The sequence below is a fragment of the Salmo trutta genome, chromosome 13, assembly GCF_901001165.1.
Source record: "Salmo trutta chromosome 13, fSalTru1.1, whole genome shotgun sequence".
NCBI classification, from domain to species: domain Eukaryota; kingdom Metazoa; phylum Chordata; class Actinopteri; order Salmoniformes; family Salmonidae; genus Salmo; species Salmo trutta.
In genome coordinates this window covers 81191601-81204785 of record NC_042969.1, presented here as the reverse complement: position 1 = coordinate 81204785, position 13185 = coordinate 81191601, and the positions used below count along the sequence as shown (strand labels likewise).

The window sequence follows — 13185 nt, the reverse complement described above, 5'->3', positions numbered from 1 at the left end:
GACTAGAGCAGTGAAGTCAGGTATAGTTTATGACGTCGCTATGTGCAGGATTACTGAGAGGTGAGAGTCAGTAAGAGATGATCTGTGTCTTGACTTGTTATATTTCATCACTGAAAATGTCTGTTCACATTCATCAAAGCAGGTTGACCCAAACTGTACAAACATCTTCTGAGCATGACTCCTAATCTTTGGAAAGTTTTATTCATCGAGAGATGCATAGAACCTCGTCAGTGACATTGTTTGGAATAGTTCTCCAATCACAGCATCAGACTGAAGATAGATAAGCTCAAGTTGCAGGTCAGTGGGAGCGTTATCCACATTGAAGGTGAAAGGAGAGGAAACCAACAGCAAAAAAAAAAAAAAAATGCATGAAATGAAATGTATGCATTCACTACTGTAAGTCGCTCTGGATAAGAGCGTCCGCTAAATGACTAAAATGTAAAATGTAATGTCATTTTCCAAAACGTTTTTTCCCAAATTTTTTCCCTTGAAGGCTTTGACAAGGCTGTACATCTGATGTGCAAAAAGGCCTGTCCCTTGTAGTTTGGAATTCAGTTCATTCATGAGGCCATGATGTCCACGGTGAAAGCAAAATCAGCCAACCATTCTTTATCTTGCAGTTGCGGGAAATCCACATATTTTCCTTTCATTTGCAAAAACTCCGCAATCTCAGACTTCAGGTCTCACACCCTTTTAAGCACTTTCCCCAAACTCGTTTGTGTGGTAGGGGAGATCTGCATGACCCGACTCTGTCTCTTCCAACAGTGAGACAAACTGTCTGTGGTTTAAAGATTTTGCTCTTATGAAGTTTACCACTTTAGTGAATGTATCCACAACATGGCTCATTTTCAGAACACATTTACAGAGCACCTCCTGATGAATAATGCAATGCAGGAAAATAACTTTCTGATCTGGGTTCAGCTCAGCTACCTGATCTTGTATGCATTTCAAAAGGCCAACGTTTTTCCTGTCAAGTTTGGGGACCCATCAGTGGTCACACTGGATAACTTTTCACAAATCAGTCCCAGCTTTGCCACACACTTATTAACTTCCTCCAATAAGTCTTTCCCTGTGGTTGTGCTCTTCATTGACTGCGCTGAAGCTCCTCTGTAATTTCAGTCTGGGGTTCTGGGGTTCTGGGGTTTTGCCTCGTAAGAATATCAACAACTGTGCCGTGTCGCGTTCATCACTGCTCTCATCCAGGGCCAAGGAGAAATAGGTGAAATCCTTTACCTTGTCTTTCAACTGTTGTTCCATATTCTCTACTATGTCCTCGACACGCCGTGTTACTGTTCGCCTTGACAGGTAAACACTTTCAAACAGCTCTTTCTTGTCGGGGCAAAGTATTTCTGCAGAGTCAATTAAACATTCTTTAATGAATTCACCCACAGCGAATGGCTTGCTATATTTAGCAATTTTGTGGGACAGTACATAGCTAGCTCTCGCAATTCCGTCGTTTGCTGAATGCAGTTTTGTGAAAAGTCCTTGCTGCTTTTGCAACTGAGAAAGCAACTCTATCGATGAACTTGCCCTCTGCTCAGAAGACATATTCCTATATTTCTCTGCATGCTTCGTCTGGAAGGGCCGGGACAAGTTGTACTCTTTCAGCACACAGCTTTCCCTGATACCTCAATAAATAAATATTTCGATGTCCACTCTTGCTGGAACACCCAACATTCATTGTCTACATTCCTTTTCTTTGAAATCAATGAAAAATTCATTTTTGCGCAAATTTTTGCACAATAAGTAAGGATAGAGCCCTCCACATGACCTCTCAACTACAAAACACTACCAGCATGCACAGAGAGAGAGAGAGAGAGAGAGAGAGAGAGAGAGAGAGAGAGAGAGAGAGAGAGAGAGAGAGAGAGAGAGAGAGAGAATTAGGATCTGGCTGGACTGCCTCCACATCGATCCACATGGCAAGATGCTTTTCACGGTCTAGGATCAAGGTCACTCACCGCAGTGACATCCTGAAGTGTGATGGATTTCTTCTTCTCCACTACTTGCCCAAAGCGCCCAAACGTCAGCTAGAAGAAGAGGTATACATGATCACTTAGCCTCTTGCCTCATCATTTCCCCAGGTCAAAGTCTAATTTGAATGAAATGCTTAGGGACAGTAACAGGGGTCATTAGTCAGGAGTTAGGGGTCGTCACTCACAGGGAAGCTGATCTCCTCCTCTAGAATTTTGTCTCCAACCACCTGAGGAGGATAGAGGTCAGATTTTAGATTCCTTAGGGACCGTTCTAATGGAGGAATACCCTGTTATCAGACTGTCGTCGCATTAAAACAGACATATATTTTATTTATTTATTCATTGAATCTTTATTTTAGCAGGGAGGAATCCCATCTTTTACGAGCACGTACCTGACAGAAGAGCTGGTGGTTGTCCTCAGACACCAGTAAGAGACAGCAGCACTGAGACTGGGTCTGCTGCTGCAACTGAGGAGACAAAACAACCAGTACATGACCAATAATACATACACATTACCTCATCAATGCACAACGAATAATAATAAATACACATTACCTCATCAATGCACGACGAATAATAAATACACATTACGTCATCAATGCACGACGAATAATAAATACACATTACGTCATCAATGCACGACGAATAATAAATACACATTACGTCATCAATGCACGACGAATAATAAATACACATTACGTCATCAATACATCATTATTTAATTATATCAGTCCATCAAAGCAGAGACAGTCTCTTAATCAGAAATCAATCAGTCCATCCATGCCTGTTAAGGCCCACCCAGATGTATTGTGTCTCTCTAACTCTACTGAACAGCAAGAAGATACACTACCTCCAACTTCTCACTGAGAGAAATATCAGCATCTAATTAATATACACACACACACACACACACACACACACACACACACACACACACACACACACACACACACACACACACACACACAGGAGAACATGCACAAATTATACACAGCAAACTGTGTGTGTGTGTGTGTGTGTGTGTGTGTGTGTGTGTGTGTGTGTGTGTGTGTGTGTGTGTGTGTGTGTGTGTGTGTGTGTGTGTGTGTGTGTGTTGTGTGCGTGCGTGCGTGTGTGTGTGTGTTCTCTGGTATATCTACAATTTTTGTTTGTAGAGGAACAGCCATGTTGTGATAAGATAATGGTTGTAGTGGAACAGCCATGTTGTGATAATGGTTGTAGAGGAACAGCCATGGTTGTGGTAAGATAATGGTTGTAGTGGAACAGCCATGTTGTGATAATGGTTGTAGAGGAACAGCCATGGTTGTGGTAATGGTTGTAGTGGAACAGCCATGGTTGTGGTAATGGTTGTAGTGGAACAGCCATGTTGTGGTAATGGTTGTAGTGGAACAGCCATGTTGTGGTAATGGTTGTAGTGGAACAGCTATGGTGTGTGTGTGTGTTCATGTGTACAGGGTAGTATGACATCTCCAGTACTTACATAATTGATGACTTTAAGCTGAAGAGTAGTTGCATCAAGGTCATACAGCTCACCTGAGAGAGAGAGAGAGAGAGAGGAGAGAAGGGAGAGAGAGAAGAGAGAGAGGAGAGAGAGAGAGAGAGAGAGAGAGAGAGAGAGGAGAGGAGAGAGAGAGAGAGAGAGAGAGAGAGAGAGAGAGAAAGTGTAATAAACCAGGAATGGTTAGGGAGGGGCAGAAGAGACAGAAACGAGAGCAATGAAGGGAGTGTGTGTCTGTGTGTACAGTATATACTGCAGTACTGCTTGGGCAACAGCTAGTCAGTTTTATTATGCATGAGTTTCTACGCAGCGTTTTAGGAAAGCTGGAAAATGTCCGTGTTTACCGTGTTTTCACACTCCTGTTGTTGTTCACAGGTTTATTCCTCTTTTGACAGATGCATCCAATATAAATTCATAGACTTTTATTCATACAGTTATTTTGTATTACCATTATCGGACCCAAGCGAGAAGTGTGTGTGTGTGTGCGAGAGAGGTCTCTGTGTGGTTGCTAGGTGATTACCGCATAGCTGTAGAATCTTGCGGTCCAGGTCACAATAGTCTGTGGGTTCAGGCCGGAGCAGTGCATTGTGGGACTGGATCGGTGATAGGCTGACGAGAGACTTCTGATTGGCCGACTGTAGGGTCCATACCCTCCTACACGCTACAGCAGCCTACGCACACACACACACACACACACACACACACACACACACACACACACACACACACACACACACACACACACACGCGTCAGGGGACTGTAGGCCTAAAATGTAACCTATTACTACACAGCTATAAAACAGATCAACAAAACAGTTCAATACAAGTCAATTGAAAAATCTGGCCTTACAATACACCAATAGACTTACTGCTTCTGAGCTGCCCACACAGCTTCACAAAGACTGTGGGAGTCTCTGTGGGAGTCTCTGTGGGAGTCTCTGTGGGAGTTTCTGTGGGAGTCTCTGTGTGTGTCTCTGTGGGTGTCTGTGGGAGTCTCTGTGGGAGTCTCTGTGGGAGTCTCTGTGGGAGTCTCTGTGGGAGTCTCTGTGTGTGTCTCTGTGGGAGTCTCTGTGGGAGTCTCTGTGGGTATTATTCTGTGGGAGTCCCCGTGGGAGTCTCTGTGGGAGTCTCTGTGGGAGTCTCTGTGGGAGTCTCTATGGGAGTCTCTGTTAGAGGCCGATACCGGTTATTGGAGGACCAAAAAAAGCCGATACCGATTAACCGGCCGATTTTTTTATTTTTTTATTTGTAATAATGACAATTACAACAATACTGAATGAACACTTATTTTAACTTAATATAATACATAAATACTATCAATTTACCCTCAAATAAATAATGAAACATGTTCAATTTGGTTTAAATAATGCAAAAACAAAGTGTTGGAGAAGAAAGTAAAAGTGCAATATGTGCCATGTAAGAAAGCTAACGTTTAAGTTCCTTGCTCAGAACATGAGAACATATGAAAGCTGGTGGTTCTTTTTAACATGAGTCTTCAATATTCCCTGGTAAGATGTTTTAGGTTGTAGTTATTATAGAAATTATAGGACTATTTCTCTCTATCCGATTTGTATTTCATATACCTTTGACTATTGGATGTTCTTATAGGCACTTTAGTATTGCCAGTGTAACAGTATAGCTTCCGTCCCTCTCCTCGCTCCTACCTGGGCTCAAACCAGGAACACATCGACAACAGCCACCCTCGAAGCAGCGTTACCCATGTAGAGCAAGGGGAACAACCACTCCCAAGTCTCAGAGCGAGTGACGTTTGAAACGCTATTAGCGCGCACCCTGCTAACTAGCTAGCCATTTCACATCGGTTACAGCAGCCTAATCTCGGGAGTTGACAGGCTTGAAGTCATAAACAGCGCAATGCTTGAATAATTGCGAAGAGCTGCTGGCAAACGCATGAAGGTGCTGTTTGAATGAATGCTTACGAGCCTGCTGCTGCCTACCATCACTCAGTCAGCTCTATCAAATATCAAATCATAGACTTAATTATAACATAATAACACAGAGAAATACGAGCCTTTGGTCATTAATATGGTCAAATCATTTCGAAAACAAAAAGTTTATTATTTCAGTGAAATACGGAACCGTTCTGTATTTTATCTAACGGATGGCATCCCTAAGTCTAAATATTCCTGTTACATTGCACAACCTTCAATGTTATGTCATAATTATGTACAATTCTGACAAATTAATTACGGCCTTTGTTAGGAATAAATGGACTTCACACAGTTCAACGAGCCAGGCAGCCCAAACTGCTGCATATACCCTGACTGCTTGCACGGGACGCAAGAGAAGTGGCACAATTTCCCTAGTTATAAGAAATGCATGTTAGCAGGCAATATTAACTAAATATGCAGGTTTAAAAATATATACTTGTGTATTGATTTTAAAGAAAGGCATTGATGTTTATGGTTAGGTACATTGGTGCATCGATTATATGCAACACAGGACACGTTAGATAAACTAGTAATATCATCAACCATGTGTAGTTAACTCGTGATTATGTTAAGATTGATAGTTTTTTATAAGATAAGTTTAATGCTAGCTAGCAACTTACCTTGGCTTCTTGCTGCCCTCACGTAACAGGTAGTCAGCCTGCCACGCAGGCTCCTCATGGAGTGCAATGTAAGGCAGGTGGTTAGAGCGTTGGACTAGTAACCGGAAGGTTGCAAAAACGAATCCCAGAGGTGACAAGGTAAAAATCTGTTGTTCTGCCCCTGAACAAGGCAGTTAACCCCCGTTCCTAGGCCGTTATTGAAAATGAGAATGTGTTCTTAATCTGACTTGCCTAGTTAAATAAAGGTGAAACAAATATATAAAAATAATAATAATCGGCAAATCGCTGTCCAAAAATACCGATTACCGAATGTTATGAAAACTTGAAATCGGCCCTAATTAATCGGCCATTCCGATTAATCGGTCGACCTCTAGTCTCTGTGGGAGTCTCTGTGTGAGTCTCTGTGGGAGTCTTTGGGAGTCTCTGAGGGAGTCTCTGTGGGTATTATTCTGTGGGTATTATGCTGTGGGAGTCTCTGTGGGAGTCTCTGTGGGAGTCTTTGAAAAAGACACTTGAAATATCTCAATTAAATAGAAGCTTTGCTTAACCTAAGTCTCTATGTGGGTATTATTCTGTGGGTGTCTCTGTGGGAGTCTGTGGGAGTCTCTGAGGGAGTCTCTGTGGGAGTCTCTGTGGGAGTCTCTGTGGGTATTATTCTGTGGGTGTCTCTGTGGGAGTCTCTGTGGGTATTATTCTGTGGGTGTCTCTGTGGGAGTCTGTGGGAGTCTCTGAGGGAGTCTCTGTGGGAGTCTCTGTGGGAGTCTCTGTGGGTATTATTCTGTGGGTGTCTCTGTGGGAGTCTCTGTGGGTATTATTCTGTGGGTGTCTCTGTGGGAGACTCTGTGGGTATTATTCTGTGGGTATCTGTGGGAGTCTCTGTGGGTATTATTCTGTGGGTGTCTCTGTGGGGGTGTCTGTGGTAGTCTCTGTGGGTATTATTCTGTGGGAGTCTCTGTGGGTGTCTTTGAGGGAGTCTCTGTGGGTATTATTCTGTGGGAGTCTCTGTGGGTGTCTCTGTGGGAGTCTCTGTGGGAGTCCCCGTGGGAGTCCCCGTGGGTATTATTCTGTGGGAGTCCCTGTGGGAGTCTCTGTGGGTATTATTCTGTGGGAGTCTCTGTGGGAGTCTCTGTGGGTGTCTCTGTGGGTGTCTCTGTGGGAGTCTCTGTGGGTTTCTCTGTGGGAGTCTCTGTGGGTGTCTCTGTGGGTGTCTCTGTGGGTGTCTCTGTGGGAGTTTCTGTGGGTGTCTCTGTGGGTGTCTCTGTGGGAGTCTCTGTGGGAGTCTCTGTGGGTGTCTCTGTGGGAGTTTCTGTGGGAGTTTCTGTGGGTGTCTCTGTGGGAGTCTCTGTGGGTATTATTCTGTGGGTGTCTGTGGGAGTTTCTGTGGGTGTCTCTGTGGGAGTCTCTGTGGGAGTCCCCGTGGGTATTATTCTGTGGGAGTCCCTGTGGGAGTCTCTGTGGGTATGATTCTGTGGGTGTCTCTGTGGGAGTCTCTGTGGGAGTCTCTGTGGGTATTATTCAGTGGGGGTCTCTGTTGGTGTCTCTGTGGGAGTCTCTGTGGGAGTCTCTGTGGGTATTATTCTGTGGGGGTCTCTGTGGGAGTCTCTGTGGGAGTCTCTGTGGGAGTCTCTGTGGGAGTCTCTGTGGGAGTCTCTGTGGGAGTCTCTGTGGGAGTCTCTGTGGATATTATTCTGTGGGTGTCTCTGTGGGAGTCTCTGTGGGTGTCTCTGTGGGTGTCTCTGTGGGAGTCTCTGTGGGTATTATTCTGTGGGAGTCTCTGTGGGTATTATTCTGTGGGTGTCTCTGTGGGAGTCTCTGTGGGTATTATTCTGTGGGAGTCTCTGTGGGAGTCTCTGTGGGTATTATTCTGTGGGTGTCTGTGGGAGTCTCTGTGGGTATTATTCTGTGGGTGTGTTTCTTACATGTTTCTCCAGAGTGTTGAGGTGTTGTTCGTCTTGATCACTCAGCGGTTTACAGCCCACCTATGACAGAGTGAGACTGATAAATCTGGTTCTGTGGTGTTATAGCCTCTCGTATCAGTCCACCTATGACAGAGCAGAGCACTGCATGATAGAGACAGAGACACAAACATCGGACCAGTGTGTGTATCCACTAAACTTGTACCTACCGTACCACTTAAAACTTAGCTCATCGGCCTAACACACACACACGCACGCACGCACACACACACACACATATATAGAGTGAGTAATGTGTGATACAGATAGTGAGTGTCTAATATAATGATAAACCTCCTGTCAGCCCACTGACCCACATACCAATGACAAACAGACACTGTGTGTGTGTGTGTGTGTGTGTGTGTGTGTGTGTGTGTGTGTGTGTGCGTGTATGTGCGTGTATGTGTGTGTGTGTGTGTGTGTGTGTGTGTGTCTCTGGGAGGGGGGGGGGTTGTGTATGTGTGTTTGTGTGTGTGGGGTGGTTGTGTGTGTGTGTGTTTGTGTGTGTGTGTGTTGGGGTGTGTGTGTGCGTGTATGTGTGTGTATATGTGTGTGTGTGTGTGTGTGTGTGTGTGTGTGTCTCTGGGAGGGGGGGTTGTGTGTGTGTTTGTGTGTGTGGGGGGGGTTGTGTGTGTGTGTGTCTCTGGGAGGGGGGGGTTGGTGTGTGTGTGTGTGTGTGTGTGTGTGTGGGGGGGGGGGGGGGGGGTTGTGTGTGTGTGTGTCTCTGGGAGGGGGGGTTGTGTGTGTGTTTGTGTGTGTGGGGGGGTTGTGTGTGTGTGTTTGTGTGTGTTTGTGTGTCTCTGGGAGGGGGGGTTGTGTGTGTGTTTGTGTGTGTGGGAGGGTTGTGTGTGTGTGTGTTTGTGTGTGTGTGTGTGTGGGGGTGGGGTGGGGGGGTTGTGTGTGTGTGTGGGGGGGTGGGGTGGGGGGTGGGGGGGTGGGGTGGTTCACTCACCAGTAAGACTGAGATGGCCACACCCTGATCTTGGTCCAGGAGAGGAATTATCACAGCTGGAGAGAGAGACAACAGACCACGTGTTCACCCTGCACACCCTAATTAACAAACAAACAAACCAAAACAAAGGCAATGTCTACTCATGCTTTATTGATTTAAAAAAAGCTTTCGACTCAATTTGGCATGAGGGTCTGCTATACAAATTGATGGAAAGTGGTGTTGGGGGTAAAACATACAATATTATAAAATCCATGTACACAAACAACAAGTGTGCGGTTAAAATAGGCAAAAAAACACACACATTTCTTCCCACAGGGCCGTGGGGTGAGACAGGGATGCAGCTTAAACCCCACCCTCTTCAACATATATATCAATGAATTGGCGAGGGCACTAGAACAGTCTGCAGCACCCGGCCTCACCCTACTAGAATCTGAAGTCAAATGTCTACTGTTTGCTGATGATCTGGTGCTTCTGTCACCAACCAAGGAGGGCCTACAGCAGCACCTAGATATTCTGCAGAGATTCTGCCAGACCTGGGCCCTGACAGTAAATCTCAGTAAGACCAAAATATGGTGTTCCAAAAAAAGTCCAGTCGCCAGGACCACAAATACAAATTCAATCTATATACCGTTGCCCTAGAGCACACAAAAAACTATACATACCTCGGCCTAAACATCAGCGCCACAGGTAACTTCCACAAAGCTGTGAACGATCTGAGAGACAAGGCAAGAAGGGAATTCTATGCCATCAAAAGGAACATAAAATTCGACGTACCAATTAGGATCTCGCTAAAAATACTTGAATAAGTTATAGAACCCATTGCCCTTTATGGTTGTGAGGTCTGGGGTCCGCTCACCAACCAAGAATTCACAAAATGGGACAAACACCAAATTGAGACTCTGCATGCAGAATTCTGCAAAAATATCCTCCGTGTACAATGTAAAATACCAAATAATACATGCAGAGCAGAATTAGGTCGATACACGCTAATTATCAAAATCCAGAAAAGAGCCGTTAAATTCTACAACCACCTAAAAGGAAGCGATTCCCAAACCTTCCATAACAAAGCTCAACTACAAAGAGATGAAACTGGAGAAGAGTCCCCTAAGCAAGCTGGTCCTGGGGCTCTGTTCACAAACACAAACAGACCCCACAGAGCCCCAGGACTGCAACACAATTAGACCCAACCAAATCATGAGAAAACAAAAAGATCATTACTTGACACATTCGAAAGAATTAACAAAAAAACAGAGCAAACTAGAATGCTATTTGGCCCTAAACAGAGAGTACACAGTGGCAGAATACCTGACCACTATGACTGACCCAAACTTAAGGAAAGCTTTGAATATGTACAGACTCAGTGAGCATAGCCTTGCTCTTGAGAAAGGCCACCTTAGGCAGACATGTCTCTCAAGAGAAGACAGGCTATGTGCACACTGCCCACAAAATGAGGTGGAAACTGAGCTGCACTTCCTAACCTCCTGCCCAATGTATGACCATATTAGAGACACATATTTCCCTCAGATTACACAGACCCACAAAGAATTCAAAAACAAACCCAATTTTGATAAACTCTCATATCTACTGGGTGAAATACCACAATGTGCCATCACAGCAGCAAGATGTGTGACCTGTTGCCACAAGAAAAGGGCAACCAGTGAAGAACAAACACCATTGTAAATATAACCCATATTTATGCTTATTTATTTTCGCTTTTGTACTTTAACAATTTGTACATTGTTACAACACTGTATATAGACACAATATGACATTTGTAATGCCTTTATTATTTTGAAACTTCTGTATGTGTAGTCTTTACTGTTAATTTGTATTGTTTATTTCACTTTTGTATATTATCTACCACACTTGCTTTGGCAATGTTAACATATGTTTCCCATGCCAATAAAGCCCCTTGAATTGAAATGACAGACAGACAGACAGACAGACAGACAGACAGACAGACAGACAGACAGACAGACAGACAGACAGACAGACAGACAGACAGACAGACAGACAGAGAGACAGAGACGGAGAGAGACGGAGTGAAACGGAGAGAGAGAGACAGAGAGCGAGAGACAGAGAGACAGAGAGAGACAGAGAGAGACAGAGAGAGACAGAGAGTGAGAGACAGACAGAGAGAGCGAGAGACAGACAGAGACAGAGAAGGAGACAGAGAGAGAGAAGGAGACAGAGACAGAGACAGAGACAGAGAGAGAGAGAGAGAGAGAGAGAGAGAGAAAGAGAGAGAGAAAGAGAATATACAAGGTCTGAGGTCATCTGTCTTTGGCCCAAAGAGCAGGAACCCAGACTTCATCAAATAAATTGGAAATACAGACATTGTCATCCAACAGGAAACCTGGTATAGAGGAGACGGACCCACTGGTTGCCCTCTAGGTTACAGAGAGCTGGTAGTCCCATCCACCAAACTACCAGGTGGGTGGTATAGAGGAGACAGACCCACTGAGTGCCCTCTAGGTTACAGAGAGTTGGTAGTAACATCCACCAAACTACCAGGTGGGTGGAATAGAGGAGACGGACCCACTGGTTGCCCTCTAGGTTACAGAGAGCTGGTAGTCCCATCCACCAAACTACCAGGTGTGAAACAGGGAAGAGACTCAGGGGGTATGCTAATTTGGTATAGAGCAGACCTAACCCACTCTATTACATTAGTCAAAACAGGAACATTTTACATCTGCCAAGAAACGAATTAGGGAAATTAGCTCAACACAGAAAAATGTCCTCCTGTGTGCTACCTATATCCCCCCACTAGAATCCCCATACTTTAATGAAGACAGCTTCTCCATCCTGAAGGGGGAGATTAACCATTTCCAGGCCCAGGGACATGTACTAGTCTGTGGCGACCTAAATGCCAGAACTGGACAAGAACCTGACACCCTCAGCACACATGGGGACAAACACCTACCTGGAGGTGACAGTATTCCCTCCCAAATATTTCCCCCTAGACACAACTATCACAAAACAACCAACAAAAATGGGTCACAACTCCTGCAAATCTGTCCCACGCTGGGTCTGTACATAGTCAATGGTAGGCTTTGAGGAGACTCCTATGGTAGGTACACCTATAGCTCATCTCTTGTCAGTAGTACTGTAGAATACTTTATCACTGACCTCAACCCAGAGTCTCTCAGAGTATTCAATCAGCCCACTGACACCCCTATCAGATCACAGCAAAATCACAGTCTACTTGAACAGAGCAATACTCAATAATGAGGCATCAAAGCCAGAGGAGCTGAATAATATTAAGAAATGCTATAGATGGAAGGAAAATAATGTAGAAAAACCTACCAAAAAACTATTAGACAACAACGAATTAAATCCCCTTTAGACAACTTCCTGGACAAAACATTTCACTTTAATAGTGAAGAAGTTAACATGGCAGTGTATTTGACCATTCAGCTTCGCTATCAAATCAAAGAAATTCAAGCAGACAACGTAAGAAAATGAACAACAATGACAAATGGTTTGATGAAGAACGTAAAAACCTAAGATATAAATTGAGAAACCTGTCCAACCAAAAACATAGAGACCCAGAAAACCTGAGTCTATGCCTTCACTATGGTGAATCACTAAAACAATACAGAAATACACTACGGAGAAAGAAGGAACAGCACGTCAGAAATCAGCTCAATGTAATTGTAGAATCCATAGAATCTAACCACTTCTGGGAAAATTGGAAAACTCTAAACAAACAACAACACAAAGACTTATCTATCCAAAATGGAGATGTATGGATAAACCACTTCTCCAGTCTTTTTGGCTCTATAACAAAGAATAAACATCAAAAACATATACATGATTAAATACAAATCTTAGAATAAACTATTAAAGACTACCAGAACCCACTGGATTCTCCAATTACATTGAATGAACTACAGGATAAAATACAAACCCTCCAACCCAAAAAGGCCTGTGGTGTTGATGGTATCCTCAATGAAATGATAAAATATACAGACAACACATTCCATTTGGCTATACTTCAACATCATCCTCAGCTCTGGCATCTTCCCCAATATTTGGAACCAAGGACTGATACACAAAAACAAATTTGACCCCAATAACTACCGTGGGATATGCGTCAACAGCAACCTTGGGAAAATCCTCTGCATTATCATTAACAGCAGACTCGTACATTTCCTCAGTGAAAACAATGTACTGAGCAAATGTCAAATTGGCTTTTTACCAAATTACCGTACGACAGAACACGTATTCTCCCTGCA

The 13185-nt window shown here is 44.0% G+C and overlaps 1 protein-coding gene across 1 annotated transcript in view; it reads right to left on the bottom strand.

The window, feature by feature from the left end:
• The window catches only part of LOC115206605 (cGMP-dependent 3',5'-cyclic phosphodiesterase), a gene marked incomplete at its 5' end in the record, with an annotated part of 58562 nt that overhangs the window by 34333 nt on the left and 11044 nt on the right, over window positions 1-13185 (bottom strand). Inside the window, 7 exons of the mRNA XM_029773751.1 lie at window positions 1959-2027; window positions 2159-2200; window positions 2366-2440; window positions 3454-3506; window positions 3992-4142; window positions 7960-8019; window positions 8948-9003. Of these exons, the coding sequence (XP_029629611.1) occupies window positions 1959-2027; window positions 2159-2200; window positions 2366-2440; window positions 3454-3506; window positions 3992-4142; window positions 7960-8019; window positions 8948-9003 (506 nt within the window). The remainder of the gene's footprint in view (window positions 1-1958; window positions 2028-2158; window positions 2201-2365; window positions 2441-3453; window positions 3507-3991; window positions 4143-7959; window positions 8020-8947; window positions 9004-13185) is intronic.